The sequence below is a fragment of the Euphorbia lathyris genome, chromosome 8, assembly GCF_963576675.1.
Source record: "Euphorbia lathyris chromosome 8, ddEupLath1.1, whole genome shotgun sequence".
Taxonomy (NCBI): domain Eukaryota; kingdom Viridiplantae; phylum Streptophyta; class Magnoliopsida; order Malpighiales; family Euphorbiaceae; genus Euphorbia; species Euphorbia lathyris.
The window spans coordinates 48,809,771-48,836,604 of record NC_088917.1 but is presented as its reverse complement, the minus strand read 5'-3'; the positions used below and the strand labels follow the sequence as shown (position 1 = coordinate 48,836,604).

At 37.4% G+C, this 26,834-nt stretch overlaps 1 protein-coding gene across 3 annotated transcripts; it reads right to left on the bottom strand.

The window, feature by feature from the left end:
• Positions 1-702: 702 nt before the first annotated feature.
• Positions 703-22,731, bottom strand: LOC136202259 (dnaJ homolog subfamily C GRV2). 3 transcript variants are annotated; one of them, XM_065992770.1, is made up of 22 exons: positions 21,867-22,731; positions 21,033-21,266; positions 20,769-20,856; positions 20,468-20,676; positions 20,159-20,260; positions 20,019-20,081; positions 17,652-19,847; positions 15,587-15,949; positions 15,061-15,201; positions 11,239-11,631; positions 10,627-11,121; positions 7,956-8,179; positions 7,509-7,853; positions 6,543-6,837; positions 5,242-5,694; positions 4,822-5,167; positions 4,401-4,744; positions 3,846-4,310; positions 2,688-2,812; positions 2,012-2,135; positions 1,307-1,375; positions 703-1,190 (listed from the first exon to the last, which is right to left on the bottom strand). In XM_065992770.1, exons 1-22 carry the CDS (start codon positions 22,290-22,292, stop codon positions 999-1,001), a joined length of 7,692 nt encoding a protein of 2,563 aa, XP_065848842.1. In that variant the 5' UTR covers positions 22,293-22,731; the 3' UTR covers positions 703-998. The 3 variants fall into 3 exon arrangements, with proteins under 3 accessions (XP_065848842.1, XP_065848843.1, XP_065848844.1); XM_065992771.1 differs by lacking the exons at positions 20,769-20,856; positions 21,033-21,266; positions 21,867-22,731 and having other exon boundaries at positions 20,159-20,270; positions 20,468-20,603; XM_065992772.1 differs by lacking the exons at positions 20,159-20,260; positions 20,468-20,676; positions 20,769-20,856; positions 21,033-21,266; positions 21,867-22,731 and having other exon boundaries at positions 20,015-20,087.
• Positions 22,732-26,834: the final 4,103 nt, after the last annotated feature.

Sequence of the window (26,834 nt, the reverse complement as noted above, 5' to 3'; positions counted from 1 at the left end):
TGAATGTTGAATTTCAAATCACATTCATACATTTACCAACTAAAGGTGTGACAGAAACAATAAGTAAGAACGACCTGCTCTGATACTATGTTGGATTTAATTGAAGAGAATAAATATCTCACTTAAGGACAAATTACAGAGTTTACATCGTATAAATAGGGGTATAAGGTAGAGTCCTACTAAAACTAAGAATTAGAAAGGAGGTATTTAGGATAGAATGTTATCCTAAACCTAGGATATATAATTACGGATGAAGCCAATAATAGAACTCATAATCCTAGTGGAACTAACTGTGAAATATAATCCTAGTTCTTGTTCTTGATAATATTATCATTAACTATTAGCTCTTTGAACTAATAACTTATTAACTCTCTAAACTAACAAACATTTCAGTTTTTAGAGAGTTAATGAGACACTATAAATTTAAAAAGTCAAAATCTGTTTTTTTTAACCATGTGGCTCATGATATATTATACGACTAGAGATGGCAATTTCATATTTTGTGTTATCTCATATATATGTTCCATATGATTTTATATGTTATAAATGCTAGAAAAATAATTTTTGTGTCAATCGTGTTGTCTCTGTAAATCGTGTTTTCGTGTCAGAAATTGCCACCCCGAAAACCTTGAATCAGAACCAAAATGATCTGAAATTGGAAATCATAATATTCACTACTATCGTGTTAAGGTATCAAATATATTCACACATAAAATCACCTCTATTTTATAGCAAATAACTCAATTGGCCGAATAAATATACAAATACTTTTAGTACCACTGTACATGAAAATTTTCCACTCGCACTTTCTCAAAATCTCAAATGCTGCCTCGATTATCAAACCCAAATATGAGCATAAAAATAAACCAAAAAAAGAAAGATAAAAATTAAAGAGGTAAGAAGACTGTCCAATAGGTAACTATACACAGACAACTATATAATGTTTTTATTATACTTATTTTGTGTTTCTAAACTAGTGTGTTAATGCTTCCATAAATCTATGGAAAGTAATCATTTGCGTCAAATGAAGAAGGTGCAGGTGGTCTAGGTTGTTGCTGGGGTGGTGCTGTAAGGGCATAAGTGAGTCTGGACGACGAATTCTCAATAAGACCAGCAACTCCTGCTGCAGCTGACTGCGCACTTGAAGGAAGGAACAGATCATGCTTCTGGTCTTTATAAGCCCCCCACACCTGCATATCCCCACATATGTCAAATCATTCAAAACATATACGTATTTGAGACTATACATACATATATGGAGAAGGCGTCCTTCACTGTAATTAACTGCAATTGAGAGGGAACTCACATCAGAGGCATTTAATATCTCAGAAACTTTATTACAGTGTGCTCCTTCTGTCGCAAATGCGTGCAAAACCTGCACATTGTAATCATGTCATACATATAATTTAGTATTTGGAGGAAGAAAACCATGAGAGATGACTTTAGAGGGGGGAAAAGGCAATTTTTATAAATTTGTTCATGTGTACGACATAAAGCCAAGTAAACTAAATGAAAGATGAACAAGGGGATCGTTCCCATTATATTGCAAAAGACATACATCAAACTCGTGATGGACGAAAATGTATGTATTAGCACTAATTATCCCGATAAGATATTTGTTTGACCCAAAAAGCCAAAATCTCTCTAGGCTTTTGAATATCAAATCAAGCAAAACATTAATTACACGAAAGAAACTGAAACTACCTAAGATGATGCCCAAGGGATCATAATTATTTGAAAAGTAAGTTTACCTCCTTCATGAAAAAGAAACACATTCAAACGCCCAGGAGAACATAACTATCATTCTTTTGGATTTCAATTTCATTCTTTCTTTTAAGACTATCCACTAAGAGATCTAAAGTGGATCAAAAAGTACGTGGGAGTATTCCATAAGTGGAAGAAGAATAAGAAACTCTGAAATTAATAAAAGTCTGAGTTTGGACATCAAACACAAGCCTGATGTGTTACATAAGAAAATGTAAACATCCATTGTGATGGCCAGAAATCAAACCTCAATTGCGAGCACCCTGCCAATAGAAGCTTCTGATTCATTCCACTTCATCTGAGAGCAAAGTCCATTCCTACCCCCTGCCCTCCAGTCAAGAAGGCCAAGCAGTACTTCAACAAGACCAACCCTGAATTATTCAAACAAATGTGTTCCAATCTTCAGAATGAAATTTTTGAGCTGGGAAAATATTGTTAAAACAGTAAAAGAATTTAACTTTTCATGAAGATAGCCTATGAAGCAAATACTCCCAATATAAATTTTATAGACACCAAAACCAACATAATCTGTTAGGAACTCATATGCAAAGTTCTATGGCAAATATTATGTTGAAAATTTCAAGAACACATTCTTAAATTTTAAGAAGCTCCAGTCCAACTGTCGTATCCCAACTGTTTGTCATCTACCCTTTGAATTCAGCAGTACATAACTTATGACCATATTTTGTGGTTCCGAAAGTTTATACATTCACCAAGAAAATCACCATTTTAAATCAAGCAAACATAAACATCGTCACAAAAAAAAAATGTCTACTTTGTGCTATTTACAGTTCAAGAAAAGGCCGATATATTAAATCAATTTTGCATCACCAGTGAACAGATCAAAGCTCATTGGCAACAGAACCCTATGACAGTAGATTAGAAAACCCTAGTTTGCCATTTTACAAGAGAAATAGACTTACTTGAGTCCTTGAGCAACAAGTGCATCCCGTGCACGATTTCCAGCAACTACAACACGTTTGAGTGTCTCAAGAGCCAGTATGCTTCCACCTAGCCATCCTATAGCTTTCATTAGAAGTGGAACAACCTGAAAGGCCAGGTGTGCATCCTAAGTAACAAAATGGAATAATGTTCCACACTAACCACTTACAAATGCATGAACAGGCACATTAGACAGTTATTAAGTGCAAACAATGCCATGGGTAACCAATTATCATCTGATTTTGTTCAACTCTTAATATCTCAAATTAAGACCTGATTGATCTTTCTCTTTCACACACACACGGACACACAGAACACAGGTACGTGCATGTGCAAATGGAGCAACCCATAATCAAATAAATGGTTTGATATTTCCTAAAATCTAGAATTCAAGCTAAATGAATAGAATAACTGAAAAGGAAAGTGAATGGCATGAAACATCTCTTAGATTCTCTTTATCAATAGGCCCAGGGAAGTTTCAATTCATATTATCCAATTTTGGTCGTGAGAAGTTTGTGGCTTTGAAGTTATCAGATAGGCTTTCCACCAAAATTATTTAAGCTATCGAGGTGGATTTTTCTTTTACTTGTATGGTTTTATGATAATCTTCCCATGTGGGACTTTTCATAGTCTTCAAAACTATCCCTCAAGTGCAACCGGCTGCTTCAACATTTTTTATCCACTTGAATGTTAACTACACTTCTGCCGGACCATTTTAAGTTCGTGCTAGCTCCCTTTGTCTAGTGCAGCCCATTAGCACTGGGTCTCTGCTGCTTCTTGCGCTGATAAGTCATATGGGCTCTGATACTATTTGTTGGGGGGTTTTTATTCCATGGGTCTGAGGGAGTCTTTAATTATATTTTATCAGTCGTATGAAGTGTGGGCCATTAAAATTGTGAAATATGGGCATTCCACTAAAATACTTTAAGCCACGAAGTTGGATTTCCCTTCACTTATATGCGACTTTATTTCCATCTAATTGTTCCATGAGGGATTATTTTCATTCTTCGACTGAATAATCTGTATGCTGAATAATACTCATCCGATCACAACATAAGTGTTGGCTCCAAAGACAGGTAAACTCTATCTTAGTTGTTTCCATTAGTAAACAAATTCAAGGAAGAGAACACTAAACTTACCTGAGGTGTTCCTGCACTAGTTGCTGCCATAGCCTCAGCACATATTGTACTGGCTGCAAGTTGATGTAAGACACGCAAACAGCTAAGGCGCACACGTTCTTGTGGAGTTTGAGCTGGTGGTGTAGCCACATCATCAGATTCATCTGTTTTCTCGGCATAATTGCCATTTTCCAACTCCTCCGATGCCATTGTTTCTCGTCTTCCTTCATATGCCACAGCAGCTACCAGTTTAGGAACATATCCAAGATACCCAACATGATCTGCCAGTGCCGGATGAACACGCAATAATGAAACTAAAGCAGCAGAAAGAAGCAAAGGAAGCTCAGGATCGACAGCTTGTGAGTCATAATGTGTGGCAGCAATGGATGACAAATACTGATCCAGCAGTCCTTCCAAGAATCTCTTTGGATTTCTAAGAGGAAATTTGGGATCCTTAAGGAACAGCCTGACATAGATTCCACCAACCTGCATTGAACAATGAAATTGAGTTCCCGGCATAATTCTGCATGGGCATATTAAGAAAATATAGTCTTGAAGCAGTACGTGACATGTTACCTGTGGTTCATCTCTCATTTCCTGTTGTCCAGAAGCCTGCTCAGGAACATCCCAATCAACAACACGTCCTTTCATCTGTTCACGGTACAAGTCTGACGCCATTGTAGCAATCTGTGCAGACAAAGATGCTGCCATAGCAGGGGTCCATACAAGCTCTGGTGTCTCTGTTGTCTGTTCAAGGGCAGATACAACGGCTTCACCAGGGCCATCTCTAATTACTGATACCAAGCCATCCGGAAGGAACCTTGCCAGTGTTATAGCAACTCTGGGTCCATGCATAGGCTGCCCAACAAGCTTTCCCAATAACGAGGCAGCTGCTGCTCTCTGCTGCAAGGGAATATCTTCTGCACATTATAATCATGTGATCAATAAAAGAGATATCTCGAAATTACGACACAGTTAAGATAAAGGAGAACATTACTTTGCAAAGGTAAGAGAAGCTCGAGAATATACACAACTCCACCATGCTTAGCAGCAGCCCAAGCAAGTTCAGGAGTACTTGCCAAAGCATAAAGGACATGAAGAGCCCCTTCACGACAACCTGGAGCAGAGTGAAGCATTTGTAGTAGAAGGAGAAGACTAGATCCATCAGCAACCATAGCCTCCAAACAAGGAGCATATGTAGTCAAGAGAGACAGAACTCCAAGACAAAGCTGAGGAATGTCGCTTTCTGATGGAACAGGCACAGAAAAACATTCAAAGAGAGGCAGTAGCTTCTCTTTAGAAGAAAATATAGAGGCCAAACTTGGATTTTTTGTCAGTAAGTTCTGTCAATCAGAAAGAGAAGTGTCAGGTAAATTATCAGTAATAATTGATAAAGCAAAAGAAAGCAGCAATGTACCTTAAGTGAAGTCAATCCCATTTTAAGGTTTTTGACTGGTTTCAAGTCTTCCTTATCAGTTGATTTTTCATCTGAGACTATACATGATTCATCAGGCTCATGTCCATTTATAGTCACATCAGCGTCGTTTTGAATCTCTGATGCCTCAAGAGATGAATTGCTGGAATTAGTTTTTTTCTGCCCATTTGAATGTACAGCAAATTCACTGCGCACGAGAAATGATATGAAATCAATAAGAGCAACAGTGAATGCTTCTGGTTCACTGATCTCAAAGTCCGGCTGATCATTATAGACCCTCAAGTAAACATTGCCAATGAAGAGTTCTTTGGATAGTGCCTCATATGAAAAAGTTTGGGACTCTTTCAAGTCATAGGAACCATCAGGCCCCACATTTTCACGCTGCTGATCAATAAATTTCAGGAGCTCCCCTCGAGTTGAAGAGTTCCAGATAATCTACAGCCACAAGAATTTAACAAATCAAATTAGCTGTATAGAGACTTGATTCAGAGAATGTCTGCACCTTAAACTACAACAAAATGACAGGCAAAGCAATTGAAGTGATGACATGCAAATCGAACTAATGAAAGACAGTAATTAATTACTTCAATTAATTTCCCTTTGATATGGATCAACAGATATTCAATAATAATCTCCTTAAACACCACCCTTGAAAGCCTAAGCATTGGCTTTGTTGATGCATTTGGAACTAAAAGGTGAGAACTTCAGAAACTGAATGAAATTATTTGCAAGGCCCTCTTGTTGGTACTCATTAAGCAGAAGAATCAAATACAGATGTTCTGCATAAAACAGACTTTACCTTCACCAAAACAATCAATAAATCATGAATGAGTGGCTAACAGATATCTGAAAGAAGAGACTTCAGTTACAGTGCATAGTTTTTCTTCCCCCTTTCAGATTCTATCCTTTATTCATAGACTTCCTCCTTTATTATCAAAACAATCAAACACATGCTTTGCATTTTCTAAAATGAAATTCCCATGCATCGATCATGAATGGCCACCAACTAAACCGGAAGGTATTGTACCATAAAAATCAAATAGAGTTAAAACTTAAATGTCCAGGAACTAATATCCATAACCATAGATAAATACTACATTGATTTATCAAAACCAGAATGCAAAAAGAAGAAAGAGAATTTTGATAACAACCTATCCTGGAAGCATATAATTGGACAGGCAACCAAATGCATGTGCACATTTGTGTAATAACTAATTTATCATCCAACAATAAAATTCTCATAACCAAGAGCAATTTTTTGCTAAAACATTGACTGCGTTTACCTCTGGAGATTCCAAGTTTGTGTTTAATTTTGACAGTAGATCTTTTGGTAATTGCTCTTTCAACATACTTGCGAGTTTTGGAGTTAGCAAAGCTTTAAGCACATCAGCAGCTGGTGCATTATAAGGTGTTGAACTCCCATGACTGCACAAACCACAAAGTCTTGACAAGGCTTGAGCTGCTCGAACAGCATGCATATTTTTTCCAATTTGAACACTAGAACCAACTCCATGTGACTCAACCTTATCAGATTCCTCAGCCGTTGAGTCATACTGAAGTAACAATGGCAAAAGGTACCTAAAAGAACCCAAATTTGAACATGGAAATAAAATTAGTCAATGTAAAATTTTAATTAAATTACCGGAAAAAGAAAAAAAAAACTACTACATGGCTGTGGGTTAGACAGGCATAAGTTAACATATAGATCGACTAATCCAAGTTCCAAGAATTCCCATCCCCCAACAGAACAGCTTAAATATGCATTAACAATTAGAACCAAAACAGCAGCAGTAAGATGGCAATCCAATCAACTCTCTGAACTGTAAGATTAGTACTTAGCCAGAGAAGCTAACAAAATAATAACTGGACTTCTAATATGAAGATATGAAAACAAATGTACTAAAACATAAAATATGATGTGAATTTAAATGGCTATGAACAAGAAGTCAGAACTATATGTGCCCAACAAAAAAAGAACAAATTGTTAAGCATCCCATATCTAATACACTTCAAGAAAAAGACGCCTTGCAATAAAATTATGCACAGGACCAATTAAATAGAAAGATCACAGGTAATGTTAAACTCACCAAAACAGAGGTTACATATTACATTAACAACAGTAACCATTCAGGCAATAATATATAAATACAAACACATATATATTGTGTCTGTGCATATGTTCAAAATGCACAAATACACACACACACATGCAAACATATGTGCATATCAGAAGAAAATAAACAACTTACCAAAGCACACCTGCTCTCAATAAGGCATCTTGCAATCCAGAGGACACAGAAACATGTGCAATTGTCAATAGGGAAGCATCAACAGCTTCAGGGACAAGCTCAAGCTCAGTACAGTGCACAATGTCATCTACTAGCCCAGATAATTCGAGCATCTCAACCCTGGCACCCTCAAATTGACTCAAAGCAGAAAAGGTTCGCATAACATTTGTAACAATAATGGCAGATGGTTCGTTTGCAGAAGTAGTTGGCTGCACTATACACATGCAACGAGAAAGTAGATTTGCAAGGAGTTGTATCCCTCCATCCCTTACAAGCTCCTCACCATTTAGTGAAGAAGAAGCACACCTACATATTAGCAAGGGCAAGAAATCAAGACTCTCAAATATATGTAAAAATTCATTAAAAATGAATTAGAAAGGAAAAGAAAATTCGTGAAACAGCATTTACGTCAGCCAAGTAAGTTCTGATGCTGCAACAAGCAAAGGTGCTCTATCAGAAGAAAGGAAATTGTTGTCAGCTTTGTCCACAGTAACTGCATTAAGCAACATGGGATAGCCAGCATATTTAAAAGGCTCCAATACATCTCCATATCTTCTGTACAAGATGCACTGCCCTTTCAATAAAAGCAATAACCTCCAAGGTTGAGGTCCTTGCAACCCTTGCATGGTGGCCTATAAATAACACAAGTTGACAAATGAAGAAGACAACAAATTTAACAGTTAAAATAAAAGTTAACAGGAAAAGTTCAACTCCTAGCAATTTGCAATCAGGATTCTGCAATACAGATGATAGAGTGTGTGCAATCTAGAAAGTAAACTTTTCATCCCAGCATCCAAACAACAATGAACAGTAATCAAACAATCAAACAGTTTAAGTTGCAAATTCAGTTTTCAACATTATGATTGTAATTTTGGAACCTGGATATTATCTGAAAGTGAGGAAGGGTCAACATGGAATTTTATAGTTAAAACTAGTGCTTTTTAAATTCTTGGATATTAGATCTTGGAGGTAATTTTGTTTTATTCAGATAAGTATTTTGCTAATACTTCATATATATGCAATTCTAGAATATATTCGAGTGGAAATAATATATTTTCTCCGGACTGAGCAAATTCGACAAACCCATCATGACATATCTTAAACACTAAATTTTATGTTCAGATTCTCTGAGCACAGAATGTGAGATGCAGATCATGTCTGAAGGATATATAATAGAATCAGAACAAGCATAATTCACATCCTTCAAAAAAAAATACAAGAAAGTACAACATCACATTTCAATTTGCATATCATAAGGGCAAACTACAACAGCTCATGCATGCACTTTCCCAAGCATGTATATTCAGATACAGTTTTATCTTATACATCCTCTTTTCTAACGTGTGTATTAACGTAACATTCATAAAAGCAATGATAAAGTGAAAAGCAAAAATGGAGTGGGTATCATGAAAAGGAGGAAAACTACCAAATACAGATCTAATAGGAAGTCAATTTTTAACTGCTAAAGCTAGAATATTTGGAGATGTTTGGGAGAAAGAGGAATCGAATGGTTGACGACGTTCTTCAACAAAATTTGGAGAAACAATAAGATGCCATCAGAATGGAGGAAAAGTATCTTAATCCCTTTGTATAAGAACAAAGGCGATGTCCAAGATTGTGCCAACTATCGGGGAATCAAATTAATGAGTCACACTATGAAACTTTGGGAGCGAGTGATCGAACAAAGGCTAAGGAGGACGGTGAAGATCTCGGAAAACCAGTTTGGCTTTATGCCCGGAAGATCAACTATGGAAGCCATCCACCTAATGAGACAATTAATGGAGCACTATCGAAATAAGAAGAAAGACTTGCATATGGTTTTCATTGACTTGGAGAAAGCATATGATAAGGTACCAAGGGAAGTACTTTGGTGGGCCTTGATAAGGAAAGGCATTTCGCGGAAATATATTGACATCATAAAGGACATGTATGAGGGAGCATGCACGAGTGTACGTACTAGTGTTGGGAAGACTGAAGAGTTCCCTATTACGATTGGAGTGCATCAAGGTTCCACACTAAGCCCATTTCTTTTTGCCATCGTTATGGATGAACTAACAAGTTCACTCCAAGATGGTATACCATGGTGCATGCTGTTTGCAGATGATATTGTGTTGGTTGATGAGACGAAAGAAGGAGTGGAGAGGAAGTTGGAACTATGGAGACAAACTCTAGAATCTAGAGGCTTTAAGTTGAGCCGAAGTAAGACAGAATATTTGGAGTGTAAGTTTAGCGGCCATAGGAGTAGGGAGGCAGGGACAATCACCCTAGATGGGAGCGTTGTTCAGGCCTCGGATTGCTTCCGGTATTTAGGATCTATTATCCAAACGGATGGAGAAGTAGATAGAGATGTTGCTCATAGGATTAAAGCTGGTTGGTCGAAGTGGAAGAGTGCTACGGGTTTCCTTTGTGACCCCGGCATGCCTAATAGATTGAAGGGAAAATTCTACCGGACGGCAATTAGACCAGCATTGTTATATGGTACGGAGTGTTGGGCAGTGAAACACTGCCACATCCATAAGATGTCGGTGGCGGAGATGCGTATGTTGAGATGGATGTGTGGTCATACGAGAAAGGATCGGGTGAGTAATGAAATAATTAGGACAAAAGTCGGGGTCACATGTATTGAGAATAAAATGAGAGAAAACCGACTAAGGTGGTTTGGCCATGTGAGACGTAGAGCGCTTGATGCGCCGGTTAGGAGAACCGAAGAGTGGCAAAGGGATGTAGCGGTGAGGGGTAGGGGAAGACCTAAGCAAACTTGGAGGAGGGTGATCGAGAGTGATATGAGTTTACTGGGAATTGAGGAAAATATGGTAGTGGATAGGACAGAGTGGAGGGAGCGAATTTGTGTCGCTGACACGACTTGATTTCACGGTTATATATTATGGTTTATGTTAGCCGACCCCGAATCATTTCGGGACTAAGGCTTTGTTGTTGTTGTTGTTGTTGTTGTTGTTGTTGTTGTTGTAAAGCTAGAATATGGTGACAACAAGACAACTAAGTGTTAATAGCTCAATTTTTTTGGAGTATGACATTTTCATATCTCTCTCAAAATCCTATCTCTAATAAACTTTAATACCTGAAGGCGTTCATAGGCTTTCTGCACAGCGAGAAACTTCTCCCTTCCCTCAGGGTTTTTGTCAGGATGGTATTTCATTGCAAGTTTCCTATATTGCCGCTTAAGCTTCTCTTCATCAATGTTCTCAATTTTCTTTGATATGCTGGTAGTCTCCTCAGAAGTGTCAAAAGCATGTTTCTTTTTTGCATCATCACTCGAGACATCTTCTAGTGATATCTCTAATATCCTACAAGCTTCTTCTTCAGAAAGATCCATAGGTCTTCGTGTTAACTCTTCACGCCACATCACCAACAACGACTGCAGAAACTCAACATGTTCAACAATTGGCCAATTTGGAAATCGAATTTCATCACATAAGTTCCGAAGATAATATCGATGACACCACATTTCATCTCGTAGCTCTGGATAAGTCGCTGGTGGCATGGGAGCATACTCGTACAATGAATGACAGTGCTGTGACAATTTCTGAGGAAAATCACCCAAATGCTGCAAGACCTGGTGAAAAGTTCAAGATTACATTAATTCCACTTCCATAGCTATCTGTACCAACACTAAGACCAGAAAAGCAATTAAACAAATACAACAAAAGCTTCATTTGAAGATTTTACGTACCTGACGAATGAGATTTTCCGCTCGCATTTTGTGTGTCCAGATAATTTCTGGAGTATCAGAATCTGAAACCATTGCAGCAGAAAATGCAGTAGGACCACTGCGCTCCAGCACATACAACAAGGACTCCGGGAGAAGCCCACCCAATACACTGCGTTTTGCAAGAGGCAATGATGAGGAAACAGCAGCTTCTTCACCACCATGGAAAGCTTGATGGACATGCGTTCCAGCAAACAGTTGTGCAATTGTAGAGAGATTGGAACCAGGGTATGCCAGGGCAAAGTAGAATGCCCCTGTGCTGTAGAGACGAATCATAGCCTTAGGATTTCTGGTAACAATTGCCTTCAACAATGCTGCAGCAGCCTCCACTATACTTGGTTCTCCCGAAAGTATAGCCTACATGAACAGGACGTTAGTGAATGAGTCAGAATTTTTGTGAATTAAATGTTAAAATTAGTAAGATAGCAGCAGCGTAAAAAGGAAAAAGACATCATCTGGTGTAGAAAGAAAAATACTTATGATGGAATTGGACACGGAAACCGGGAAAGTTTATTTCTAAAAACATAGGAAACGGAAACGTGGGGCACTGTGTAAATACTAAAAATATAAGGACATATTTATAAATATTAAAAATATAATAATATCTGTGAAAAGTTTTGATATTATATTTAAACAAAGATTAATAGGGACTTTTTTATGTAATGTTTAATATTATCACCAATTATTATAAATACCTATAAAAGAAACTCTTTTTCTTTTTTTTGTTACAGTGGAAGGGCAAGCCCCCGAAAACAAAGGAAAAAGAAAAGAGAAAAAACTACATTCGAATAATACGAACAGACCATAGTTGTTAAATCGAGATTCGACTCGTAAATCGTGACCCATGAATCATAAGATTCGGTTCAAATCTTAATATTATAAAAAATAAAATACTAGTCTAAAAATGCAATTTTAATTTGTAAACGCAGTCATATAAACTAAGTACTTAAAATTCAAATTCAAATCTATGTAATGCAATCCTAACAACAACAACAACAAAGCCTTAGTCCCGAAATGATTCGGGATCAGCTAACATGAACTGTCATACGAAACCGTGAAATCAAGTCGTGTCAGCAACATAAATTCTCTCCCTCCACTCCGTCCTATCCACTACCATATTTTCCTCAATCCCCAATAAACTTATATCACTCTCAATCACCCTCTTCCAAGTTTGCTTAGGCCTTCCCCTACCCCTCACCATTGCATCTCTTTGCTACTCGTCAATCCTTCTAACCGGCGCATCAAGCGCTCTTCGTCTTACATGGCCAAACCACCTTAGTCGGTTTTCACTCTCTTCCAAGTTTGCTTAGGCCTTCCCCTACCCCTCAACATTGCATCCCTTTGCCACTCTTCAATCCTTCTAATCGGCGCATCAAGCGCTCTTCGTCTTACATGGCCAAACCACCTTAGTCGGTTTTCCCTCATTTTATTCTCAATAGATGTAATCTCTACTTTTGTCCTAATTATTTCATTAGTTACCCGATCCTTTCTCGTATGACCACACATCCATCGCAACATACGCATCTCCGCCACCAAAGTGTTTCACTGCCCAAATGCAGGTCTAATTGCTGTGCGGTAGAATTTTCCCTTCAATCTATTAGGCATGCCGAGGTCGCAAAGGAAACCCGTAGCACTCTTCCACTTCGACCAACCATATTTAATCCTATGAGCAACATCACCAACCACTTCTCCATCCGTTTGAATAATAGACCCTAAATAACGGAAGCAATCTGAGCCCTGCTAAACTTACACTCCAAATATTCCGTCTTACTTCGGCTCAACTTAAAGCCTCTAGATTCCAAAGTTTGTCTCCATAGTTCCAACTTCCTCTCCACGCCTTCTTTCGTCTCATCAACCAACACAATATCATCTGCAAACAACATGCACCATGGTATACTGTCTTGAAGTGAACTTGTTAATTCATCCATAACGAAAGCAAAAGAAATGGGCCAAGTGCGGAACCTTGATGCACTTCAATCGTAATAGGGAACTCTTCGGTCTTCTCAACACTGGTACGTACACTCGTGCATGCTCCCTCATACATGTCCTTTATGATGTCAATATATTTCCGCGAAATGTCTTTCCTTATTAAGGCTCACCAAAGTACTTCCCTTGGTACCTTATCATATGCCTTCTCCAAGTCAATGAAAACCATATGCAAATCTTTCTTCTTATTTCGATAGTGCTCCATTAATTGTCTCCTAATGCAATCCTAAATAAAACTAAAATTCAAATACAAATCTAATACAGTCCTAAATAAAATTAAAATGTAAGTGTACTATGTAAGTGCTCGACGTCCACCATGGAAAAGAAAGAAATTTGGAAAGAAAAGAAAGTTGGAAAAGGGTCATATTTGTTTATGTAAATGGAATTTGGAAAGTTGTGAGTTTTAACTTTTAATGTTAGTTTCTTAGAATTTTAATTTTTACCGATTTTTTTTTAAAAAAATTATTCATTTACTTTAATTCTTGTTGGTTGTATGGGGTCGTTTTTAAAGGCGAAAGGCGAGCCGAGGCGATAAGAGCAACACATCAAAACATAAAAAATTAAATTACATATATATTTTATTTTTTACACAGACTCATAACTATTATTTAATTGTGATGAAATCCTCCACGCCACTGTTAAAATCCAGCCACCACATTGTCACCACTAACAGCTACCTCCACTACCACCACTCACCACACCTACTTTAACCCACAAGACATTATAACAACAACGAATAAGGAATCAAGATTAAAAACTTAGAGAAGCTCTTGAAGTAAAGCAACATAGGGCTCTTGAAGAAATTGATGTAATAGATATATAACAGCAAAATTTTGTTGAAATGCAAGGAAGTTTACTGAGTATTGGAAGCTTTTATTGTTTCTTCTCATTTATTTGAAATCCCACCCTTGAATCTTTTTTTTTTCTTAAAGTTGGCTAAAATGACTCAGATGCAAGCGGCGATTGCCTCCACGCCTTGATCGCCTCTCGCTCGGCGAGGTGAGGCAGTCGCCTTTAGCACCTTGCCGCCTTACCGGGCACTTAGGCAATGGAAGGATCGCCTCAGTCGCCTCTCGCCTGAGGCGACCAAGGCGATCGCCTTTCACAACTATGGGTCGCACAAAAGTCATTCATGAATCCTATATTTAATTGAACTGTACAGATTCCAAAACACTTGATTGCTGGCAGTTTTTTTCTTCACATGCGAGAATCGTTAGAATCAGGCAACTCGGACAATTCAGCCGATTCACCACCGAGTCATCCGATTCACCACCGATTCTGGATGACTTCGGATTCTACCTATAGAGTCGGCTCAAAATCGAGCCGACTCGAATCGTATCGTACGATTCTAACAACAGTGGAACGGACACAAAACATGGAAACGCTGCTTAAGAAGAGTTTCCCTGCAACATAGAAAAATACCATCCAATCAAATCTTGCAATACAGAACAGTGCAACACCTAACAAACCCTTCCTTTTTCATTTCATCATGTGTATCTCTAAGTCCTTCCCTAATCAACAAAATAAGGTTGCCAAAATACAACTGCAATCTTATAAGAACTTAGGGGTAAAAAGAAGTCCTATACAAATCTGAAGCTAGATCAGAAATGGACAACTACACTTGCAGGCACAGTGATGCATGTTTCAGTAAGCAATCGCCAGAATATACTCATCAATTATAACTTTAATGCTAATAGGTCTCTTTGTAGCTTTAGTGTGTGTTTTACTCATCTTTGAAAAAAAAAATACACTTACATAGACATTAGCATTCAGCAATATGATATGAATTTGGAAAATTACCTGTGCAATATGTGGAAGACAACGAGGACTTGACAATATACGTTTTACCCTTGGTGTTGGAGTGACTATCTCTCCAGCATCATCTAAGTCTGAATGCGCAGATACCATGCTGTGTAAAATGGACAATGCTGCATCCCCTACCTAGAAACAGTATCCACCTATTAATATTTTTTTGTTACATCCACCTATTAATTTGATAACGGACAAAATAGCAAATGAAGAAAGCAAAGCACTGGAGATAATATTATATTGGGTATAACAAATATCTCTATGTAATACAGCAGATCTACTGCAAATGGACATGAATTCCAAACTAAAAGACTGTCAAGTACCATCTGATGACTGAGGCCTAAGGATTGTCAGAATTTCACCAGTCACAGTTCAAATCTCAACAAAGAAGAAAATAAAAAGAAGGAAAATTCAAGCGTGTTTAAATATCACATAGAAATATGCTCTGGCTAGAGAGCATTTCAAACACCAGGAAGCACAATTAAGCCATTAAGGCCGTAATTACATGACATCTTACATGAGATGGAGTGAGGACTGGAACACGAATTGATAATGCCCAACGAAGTTCACGAATATCACGCAATTTCTTCCATTCCAGCATCCCAGATGCCCAACACTTGGTTGTCCAGTCAATTTCTTTCTTTGACCAAAACCTTCTAATAGCATCCTTCTCAACAGGTCCACCTCGTGCACCATCCTTGTCAATGAACATCCATTCTTTGAGTGGTTCCATGAATGCAGTAGCAGCTAATAAATTAGACTGTAAAGGGATTGCAGTTCTTTCTGAGGCTTCGTGGACAACTGTCAGCAAATCAACAGCCAATACGCACCCACCAACCAAAACACAAGCCTCCACATTAGATAGAACCTTCATCAAAACCTGCATATAGAGATATGTTGATAATCAAACAATCAAATTGGATTCATTCTTAAGATTGAAAACTATAGTTACACAAATCTAGCATGTCAGGTCATCTTTTAATTTGTCCAAATTGAGTATCATCAACAAGTCACATTCTTAAGATTGAAAATCATTAGACTGTAAATGTATCACAGTATCATCAATAAATCCAAATTCAGTATCATCAACACGTCATGTTCTTGTATAACACAGATTGCAGAGGGCCAAAACTTGGCCAGATAACTTCTCTCACACATTCAACAAAGAAGAGCGTCCAAATCATGCTCAATTCACATTATTTAAAAATCAATTTATAAATAGAAGAGAAAAGGCTGAAACCAACAAAAAAAGTGTAACAGACCATGTAATACGCTAGAATACATGGGATACCATGTAGATTAAGAGCCTACATGAACATATTTTACTTAAGAACAATACACATATATATACAAGGTTCTCCTTCAATCAAGGAGACATAGTAAGCCCACAACAGCCTCTAACAATGCATTAGTTGACTTAGCCATGCTTACATTATTACATTGACTTATTCTATAACACTCCCCCTCAAGCTGAAGCATGGCTTTTAATCATGCTCAGCTTGCTACATATAGAGATAACATAGTTTTAAGACAATACCACTCAAAACAAAATAAAACATAAGAAACGGAAGATACTTCAGGATATAAAACATAATCCGGGAGATGCAACTCAGAAGAACAAAACGGATAGGCGGAAGGTAGATGACAAGACGACAACAGAACAACAATCCTTGTCGAAAACAGAGAAGCAGATGCCAATATAAACATCGCGCAAGAGGCTGCCAACAATGTCAACAGAAAGGAGATTCACCGGAAAACTGCCCGAACAGACACTTGGAAAAAGAGAGGCGACGTCGGTGGAAGACCTGAAACTTGGAACCCTAGGTCCAAACAGTCGGCTCACAATGCAGACAACAATGCTGAAAGAAACAGCCCAAAATTACAAACCCAAAAATTCTGCTCACAAGGCAGAAAACAAATTCTGGAATCTTAATCCAGAAACCCAAGACAGAAGTCGAAACAAGGTTCTGATCCCATGTAAGGTGGAATTTTCTTACAGCGACGACGACACAGGGTGGCCGGAATGTGAGGAAACGCCTATCGGAGGCGGAGGCGGAGAGGATGAACCAGAGGGGTGGTGAGATAAAATGACGTCCCAAGAGTGAGTATTCAAGAGACCCAAGCTCTTGACAGAAATGGAACCCTGGGAAATACTAGCCAGAAAATATTGAACCTGGAAATACTACCCAAAAAATATTGAACCCTTGCAGAAACACAACTCTGGAAATACTTCACAACTCTGGAAATACTACCTAGAAAAAAGAATTCAGAAACCTAACAGACCATGTAATACACTCTATGGGATACCATGTAGATTAAGAGCCTACATGAATATATTTTACTTAAGAACAATACACATATATATACAAGGTTCTCCTTCAATCAAGGAGACATAGTAAGCCCACAGCAGCCTCTAACAATGCTTTAGTTGACTTAGGCATGCTTTAGTTGACTTAGCCATGCTTACATTTATTACATTGACTTATTCTATAACAAGAAGAAATGATTATGGATCAGGCAACAAAAAGATAAAATAACAAAGAGAACACTAAGGGAGGTTAGGAAACTCAATTCTCATGTACCTTCAGAAGGAGGAGAAGACGGTGTCTCAAAGCTCTATCATCTGTCCTATCTAAAAGAACTGTAGCATGTGCAGTACCCTCAAAAGAACCTATTGTATTGTGATGTTGTTCATAGACTATGGCCATTGCTCTTGCACAAAGCTCTCTTACGGAAGAGCCTCCCCCTCCCCCAAAGCCATCTAATCTTCCCATATCACACCAATCATCAGATGCACCCAATTCATCAGGGACAGCACCATCTACTGTAAGTCCTGTGTCTGCATCACATAAGAACCGATGATAAAGAGCCCTAAAGAAAGCTACTGGATCACGCAGAGGAAAATCTTGTGCCCTGCCACTGCTACCACTATCAAGCAGCAAACGCAGATAATATTGACCTACACAAACTTCTTTGGATAGGCTAGGATAACTCACACAGAACTCAGAATAGTTCCAAGATATCTGTGGGACACTTTCTTGACCAGTCATCATCTCTATAGTAGCCCCTCCCGGCACAATATCTTCAGTACGTTCCTTCTCAACATCCAGTTTATGAACCTCAGCCTGCAAAGCTTCCCTCAGTTCTTGCCTTGTACGCTCATTCCATATTAGATCCGCGCGATTGTGGTCAAGGCTAAAAGCTCGCCAAAATTCATTCCAATTACAGAGTAACCGACCCGAACCCACAGGTGTGTTCTCCACAACCACTTGTGCAGGAGCTGGCAGACCTGTGTTCTGCAAACCAGTTGCATAAGTGTCAGAGTCAACAGAATTAGAAAGATTAGGTACTGAAGTCTCATGCACACTGGTTGGAGATGCATCCACTGAAGCCAGTGATTGCTCATTTTGCAAAGCCCCTAAAGATGGAATACCAGTAGGCAGATTTTCAACTGTTTGGACAGCAGAAATTTGTCCAGAATGTGTATCTGATCCTTTAAGAGCACCACCGTTTGTCTGTCTCACTTGATCACCTATTTCATAATTATTAACAGAAGCTACGAGTTGATCTTGAGATGCACTTGCTCTCCCTGGACGTCCTCTACGCTGCTGAAGTAAACGTCTTTGTCTCCTGCTAATCAATGATAATTCTTGGGTCGCATCTTCAATTTGAGTTTCATCTGAACGTGTATGCAAATAAGCAACAAGCCCCGGAGGCAGAACCCTAGACAATAGATCTAGAGCTGGTTGATAGGAATCAGCCCATAGAGCAACAAGTTGTCGACTAACCTCGCGTTTCTCACCAGTAGGAAGGTAAAAAGCATGCAATAAATGCCTTAGCAACGCACCATCACGTAAAGCTGCATCACGCATGGACTCGGCTGCAATTGCATCTTCTTCTGCAATTGTACGCATAATCACAGCAACTGTTTCCCTTACACTTTCAGCAGGATGTGCAAACAAAGCAAATAACCGACGACGCAGACCTGCTACTTGTCTTAACAATTCAACAAAAACAGTGTATTGGGTAGTTTCACCATGTGGTTCACATATCATTGTCTCAAGAACTTCAACAACAGCCATTGACAACAAAGGTGATACAGACATGGGCCTCAACCTGTTTGCAAGGATAATAATACAACCATTATCAGCAAACAAGACAGATTTTGTGTGCATTATTGTGGCATGCCGCTCTCCCTTAGAATCCGTTAATGAGCTTGGATCTATAGGACCACCACCGATAAGAGCTGCAACAAGCCCTGTAGCTTCAGCAGCTACACCCTCAGAACCATTTCTAAGCAAACCCATTACTCTTCCAACAGCAGCAGGAAAAGACATCACATGTGAAGCTGCAGTTCTTGAAGCCAATAATCTACGTAAACATGCAACAAAACCCATCACTGTTGCAGCAGCTTTAGGAGAAGGAGGCGGCAAGGGAGGAGCTTCTGGAGGAAGATTTGGTGTAGCTGGAAGCATTGTAATCAACGCCATCAAAGTTACCTCGGGTACTTCAATATTTGGAGGAACTCCACTATATGGAATACAAGCATTGAACTCTCTTATTCTGCGCCAAAGTTTAGCTCTAGAACCAGGAACTGAACCACCTTCGCCAACGGCATCTTTAGCAGCTGCAGCCAAGTGTTTCAAATGCATTGATGCACTTTCCATGTCAGCAATAGGGCGTTGTGGTCCTATTAATAAATGAACTCTCCCACATGGTGGATCAATACGATGACCAGGCATAGTCAGCCTTGGTAATATAGGTACTGGGCATTGACCCTGCAAAAGCAGACCCCACAAGTCAACAGCATAACATTATAACTTCTGCATCAAATAGTACGTGAATGATAAAACTGATAAGGCAATAAATACAATGACTTGCAACATCATATTTCAACCTTTTACAGGTGATAAACCTATTAATATTCAACAGGGAACAGATATACCTACTTCTGTTTGCAACACATCCCGAATTGCTGCAAGTAAGCTATCACGAGATGTACTTGCATAAACCTACATTCATGCCATAGACATTAGAAACTCATACACATTAAGAAATCTAAATTTTAATAAAAGCAATTAATGCTCACATGCATGGGGCAGCCATCACTGAACTCGATGGCAAACATTTGGGGCTCTTCAGCGAATCGAACAAGCGAACTTACTGCAGATAAAGGGCGAACAGTAACAGCCTGCAAATATCTAATTAATATTCTCAGCATTTGATAGAGAATACAAATGCATATCACCTTACATGATATCAAACATATGTTTAATAAAGATTTTCCAAATGGTGTGAATTCTATTTATAGCGAAACCACAAGGAAACATCTTGGATAACATATAGCAACTATTCTGGCAATAACAGAAAGACAACGCTGTAAGTCTCCATTACTTACTTCATAGTTTTCTGGCCGTCTTTCGACAAGTGAAAGCCTTGTTAAAATGAGTTGGCGAGACACAGCATCACCATGCTCACCAAGTCCACCTTTGGGGCCAAAACCCAAACCCAATCCAGGAACATTTAGAGTTCCATGAGCGGCAGTACGTAACCGTGTAACTGACCAACCACCGCAAGGCGTTTCCTCTGCTCCAACAGCCTCCTTTGCTACATTCAGAAGATAAATGAGTACTTAATCATAATACAAAAAAAAAATGAAGAAAAAGGTGAGAATATGTTGAGTGTCCATAAACAGTTACATCTTTGCTTCATATAATCCAGCAGACTCAGAGTTTGAGAACTATCCACAGATAATGATACCCCGACCATTGATTTGGCTGTTTTAGTCTGCAGAAGCACATTCGAGAATACTGATGTCACAAAACTTGTTCTACAATAGCTAAACAATATATGGATGTATGGGAACAACACGTCAAAATACCATGCAAGCAAAGTAGCAAACTAAAAGAGTTCCAAGGGATCAGCATAAATTATTATTTAATCATCAAAGATGCAAGTCTTACCAAGTTTGAAATAATTGCAGCACTAGTGGTTCCCGAAGCAGCTTGAAAAGCTTTAGACTTCCTTCCATATAAAGGGCAAAGAACAAAACCCCCATAATCACTTGTTTTTTTTCCATAGGCATCAGAAAGGAGAACAACGGCAGGGGAATTCATGTCTCTAAAATCTAAGCACCAGCGTAAATCCCCCGATCTTAATTCAATCAGTTCAACCCCAACGTGAGTAATTTTTAATTTCTGCACAATTAAACGAATTAATAAATCAGCAGTATGCAAAATTAAAAGAGACAATCTTGGACAGAAATAGGAAAAGCTGTTAGGACTAATCTAGACGTTGTAGACTCAATTTTAATGAGGCTTTGGCTTTTCCTCCCTTTTGAGGATCAATAGGGTTATATCTTTAGCATTAGTATCTTAAATTGCATGTGGTTCATAAAGTTTTTGGAAATCTTGTAATTTAGAACATAAGAAAGTAAACAATTTTTCTACAATTTAGAAGAAACGATTTAAGAAATATGCATAGTTAGTGGATGCTTGAAAAACAAAAATAAGAATGAAGATTCATCAAGAAAATTAATGAGTTCATCCAGGTTATAATAGCATCCTTACAATAAAAGCAACTCGGACTCCCAATTCAAAAACATTTTTTACTGAAAAGCAAACCTCTACTAGCTAAAAGTTGGATTTTTATACAAAAACCTACTCATAGAAAAGCTTCAAATTCAAATACGGTCGAGCTCACAGATTAACTAGGAAATGCTGGAACAGTACATAGAGAGCCTAATACTTAAAGACACTAAGGATATCAACAACAGCTATAATTGGAAAATCACTTACAAAAGGCAACCACTCGCCGCTCCTTCTTTTGAGATGCAGCACGGGGAACTCGGCCACAGCACTGAGCTTATTCCACCGAATCCTATGCAATTCAGTCAAAATACTGGCCCTGTACCTAGACGACAACTTCATGGCCTTAAATTTACCTTTGCCATCAGTCCTGACACTTAAATTGAACTCATTAGAATTCTCGTCGCGTCCTATAATAGGAGAGCCGCCATCAAAGTCACTAGCGACATCATAAGAATTGGTAACCGACAGTGTATTAGGGTCCAAAGTAATAATGGAAGCATTAGATATACAAAGAATCCGTTTGTAGCGGCCTCGCCAGGAGTGCTTAATGACGAGGTATCGAGCAAGGTACTCGATCTCTTCCTGGAGAGAAGGAGCAGAAATAGCAGAAGGAGAAGAATTAGACTGTTCCATGGAAGAGGCAGGAGGGTTACGAGGAGGATGGCGGGTTACAGATTGCGGCTTGTGTTGCTGTTCTTCTAGGTAGTGAAGGGTATGGGTGCGAGGAGCATTGTTGGAACGTATGAAGAACCAAAGCCCCACGCCGGGATGGGAGTGAGACTGGGACTGATTCGCACCCAGTTTTCGGCCGTGATTACGGATTCCTCACTCGGATTCGATGGATCGCAGATGAAACTATGTCTGATCGAATTGACATAAGCGAGAAGAAGAAGTAACAAATTGAAGGATCTCAATATAATTATTGGATAGGGCAAAATATGAAGTAGAAAAGGAAAAAGAATTAATAATCAAAAGAGAAAAGAAGAATATCTTGTAGGCTGTAAAAAAAAAAAAAAAAAAAGAGGAAGAAGAAGAAGAAAAGGAAGTCTTTGTTGTTGGAGTTGGTTTTTCAGACCTTACTGTCAAAGTATCTTTTGCGGGAGGACAGCAACGGATTGAGTCACCTGTAGGTGATTTTTGCTAAGGTATATTCCTAACGATCTAGCAATAATAAAATGTTAAAAATATACACACTTAAGCCTTTTATTTTATTTTTTTGTTTTTTTTAATTGTTTATTGGTATAATAAGAAATTATACTATGTGTCCAGCCTACTACATCATTCTCAAATTCTAATATGCCAATAAATATGAAGCAGTAATATATTTTTGGCATAAAGCCCATAAGACCCCTTAAACTAAACATCCAAAATCAATTAACACCCTAAATTATATAAATCAGCAATCAGGTCCCCAGTTTATTTTAAATTCTTCAATTCAGCACTCTTTAACGCCAACTCTCTCTCTCTAAGAGACGGCAAATTAACGTCAGCTCTCTCTCTCTCCCTCTGTCTCACAACGGTTAGAATTCAGCATATGAACGATTAATTGTGTTTTTCCTTGCTTTCCACCTTTCATCTCTTCCTTATTTCCTCTTTTTAAACAGTGATTGCAAGTTTTACAGAGATGAAATTATAACTTGTTTCCATCCTTTGCAAGCTTTAATAAGTTCTTCATTTTTCTCCTTTTAGGGGGCGTTTGGTTCACAATGAGTAAGGGAAAAGGAATCAAGAAAGGGAAACTAAAGTTAAGGAAAGGAATGAGCATTCATACCCCTATGTGTTTGGATATATTTAGGAAAGGGAATGCAATTCCACCCTATTCCCTTTGTGGATGTTTGGTTCAAATAGGGAATCAAAACTATTTTTTTAATTTCATATATAATAAAAAAAAATCAACTCTTTTACTATAGTTTCTATAAAACGTGAAATAACTTCATATATAATCCCAAACAATCCAAAACGTCATTCACTTGCTACATTTATTGATAATAATATAAAGTTCATAAAAGTTAAAATTAATCAAAGAAAATACATAAATATTATATTTAAAAAGAAAATAATTATTTTAAAATAATTAAAAATAAATATTAAAACTGAATAATATGATAAAAGAAAAAAAATTTGGTCAAAATTATTTTTCAGGGTAAAAAGGTAAAAATAAATAATTATAAGGATCAAAAGTGAAATTAATCTAGTGATAAAAAAAATATAAGGATTAAACAAAAATAAAATAAAAAGTAAAATTTAGTCAAAAAAATATTTTTTGAGTAAAAAAATTAAAAATATATAACAAAAACGAAATTAATCCAAAGATAAAGAAATGTAAAAATAAAAAAAAATATATAGAGACCAAAATAAAAATAAAAAATAAAATAGGGAGTAAAGTAGAATTTTATAAGGAGTGTAGGTTAGAAAGAGAGGGGAAAGGGAATAGAAAACCTTAGGGGGGAAGTGGAGAATGGGTTAGAGGAGTTAGGGGTAAACCCAAAACTAAAAAAGGGGCAAAGGGAATCATTTAATTAGCAAAATAAACAACAACAACAAAGGGAATGAAGCCTTCCCTTTCCCTTACCCTTTCCGGAAACCCCCAAACCAAACGCCCCTTACAACCCATAAAATCATGTTTGCAGGTGAAATTAGCTGGTGTGATTTCATTTCATCCTTTATAGCTTATTGATTCTTCAATTTTCTGCAACCTAATTATTCTTTTTTTTTCCAACGATGAACTCGATGACATTTTTCACAGTAAAAAATTGATTGCTCAATGTCATTTTTTTTATTGGGAGTGTGTTGATGATGGAAGCTAGATGTCTGGTTTCTTTAATAATTCTAAAAAAAACAACATTGAGTTGGTTTAGTGACAAATAAGGAATAGCTTGATTGGGTTCTTGAATTCTAGATGACAACTAATTATATGATTACATGATTATTATGAGACAAATATTGAATTTTTATTGCTTGATTTTCTAGATGACAGAGCTAAACATGGAGCATAAAATTGTTGAAGGGAAGAAATGGGCGATTGCAATAATGTTCACTCACAACTGACAGAGAAGTTATAAACTAATTATGAAGACTAGAAATGCAGAAAGTAATTATGACTGCAAAAATGAAAAAGTTTGAGAAGTGTTTGATGCATTATAAAGTAGTTATTGTGTTTTTTCCTTTTTTTTTTTTTTTTTTGCTTTTCCATTATGTAATATTGTAGAAAGAGCTGATGTTGAAATTGAATTTGATGTAAAAACATAAAAAAATTAATGAAATTGAACTACCTTTTCTGTATAAGTGCCAAAACATGACTTGTATGTTTTTAGGTGAGTAGGAGAAGGTCTCATGAATCAAAGTTCCTTATTAATAGAAAAATTAATGTCTTGTTCTCATTATGGAATAGCTTTTTTTAACAGAAACTAACTATAGCCTAACTAGTCATGCTTTCATTATCACATGATTAATTACATGCATTATCACACAAATTATGGTTTCACAGATTATCACACATAAAAAATCCCAGAAGCTTACGATTGTGACTAGCCAGGTATGTCATTCCATTTCATGCCTTCCTAACTGCAAGAGAGATGGATCCTGTTTTGATATATCATTATTAAGTAAATATAATCTCTTCTCTTAATCCTCTTCTCAGAAGCAAATCGAAAAATTGGCTAACACATAAAAACACGTGTACCAAATGACTAACAGCTATAGGTTCAAAATTTATAGCACAAGTGTCCAATTCAGAAAATGGATCCTGAATCCCAAAGAAACACAATAAATAGAAAAAAATGAACTAAAAATGCAGCAGTCATCTATGAAAGCAAATATAAACAACTATAAGCATCTGAATTAAAAAGCAATTTTCTATTTTGCAGCAGTCACTTGTGAAAGCAACAACAGACACCTATGAAACAAAAGCTCAGTTTTGAATCACTAAAACAAGAGTAAGCCTGCAAATTATGCTAGAAGATCCTTGACAGAAACAAAATGGCAGTCAAATGTGAAACAAACGCTCAAATTTTGAATCACTAAAACAACAACAAGATTGCAAATTATGTTAAAAGGTCACTGTCTAGTTCTTCTAGTTTAGTACCAAAGGCTGATAGGAATAACAAAATGACAGAAACAAAATGGGCATAGTTAAATTTGATATTCATCTTTCCAAATGCCAATGGTAGTACATATATTGTTGAGTTAACAAAACAAAATCCTTCTACCTATGCAAATTTTTCCTTTAATCTAGGGAACCAAATGCCTATACATTAATCCCAGATTGACACAAACAAAAAGAACCTATACTAATCCCATTTCTTCTAAACACAAAAAGAACCTGTACTATTTGCACAATGTACCTTTCATTCACAAAATAGCAAAATTTACTAAACAACCATATGAATTAACAAAAAGTGCTTCACATGGCAGAGATAACCAATGAACTACTCCTCTCCATCCTTTTCCTTCCCCTTGACTCTTTTTCCCTTTGGAATATGCTTAACCCTTTGCTCATATAGCTGTCTTGAAGTCAAACAAGGTTCTCCTTTCCATTGCAGACCAGTTCCTTTGAATGGCAGATTTTTTGGGATTGATGGCACTTTTCCATCAGTTGCGAAATGAATTTGTCTAACAACTGAATTTTGAATGGGATTATCATTGATTTGAACCCCACGTCCAATGTTAGAAGTCCCATTTTGTGCTTCAACAGGTCTAATAGCATGTTTTACAATCCTTCGAGTTTCCATGGAAGGCTATATTCAATCAAGTATGTTTATTGAGAGTTAAAATCTAGCGAAAGGATTCTTTTTTATATGAAATGCAAAACATAACAAGTATGAAGACTTACATCCCAAATTGATTCCCCTGACTCTATATCTACATAGAGACCATAACCTCGTGGTTGCCAACTTCTAACTAGATTTGGCCCTGTCATATCCTTTGCTGTTGAAGCAGAAAATGGTCTTTTAGGTGGTCTGGCTGTGTTAGATCCCTCCAATGGCCTTTTCAGTCCATTAGAAGCTACTTGAGTAGAATTTATAACATTAGCCTGATGTGTATTACAATCTGCATTTTGTGTTGCTCCAAGATGTGGTGAGTTTGATGTGCCATTAATAATTGTAAATCCAATTGGAACCTGTTAGAACAAATATAAGATTTAGAAATATCATATCAAGCATAAGATACAAAACG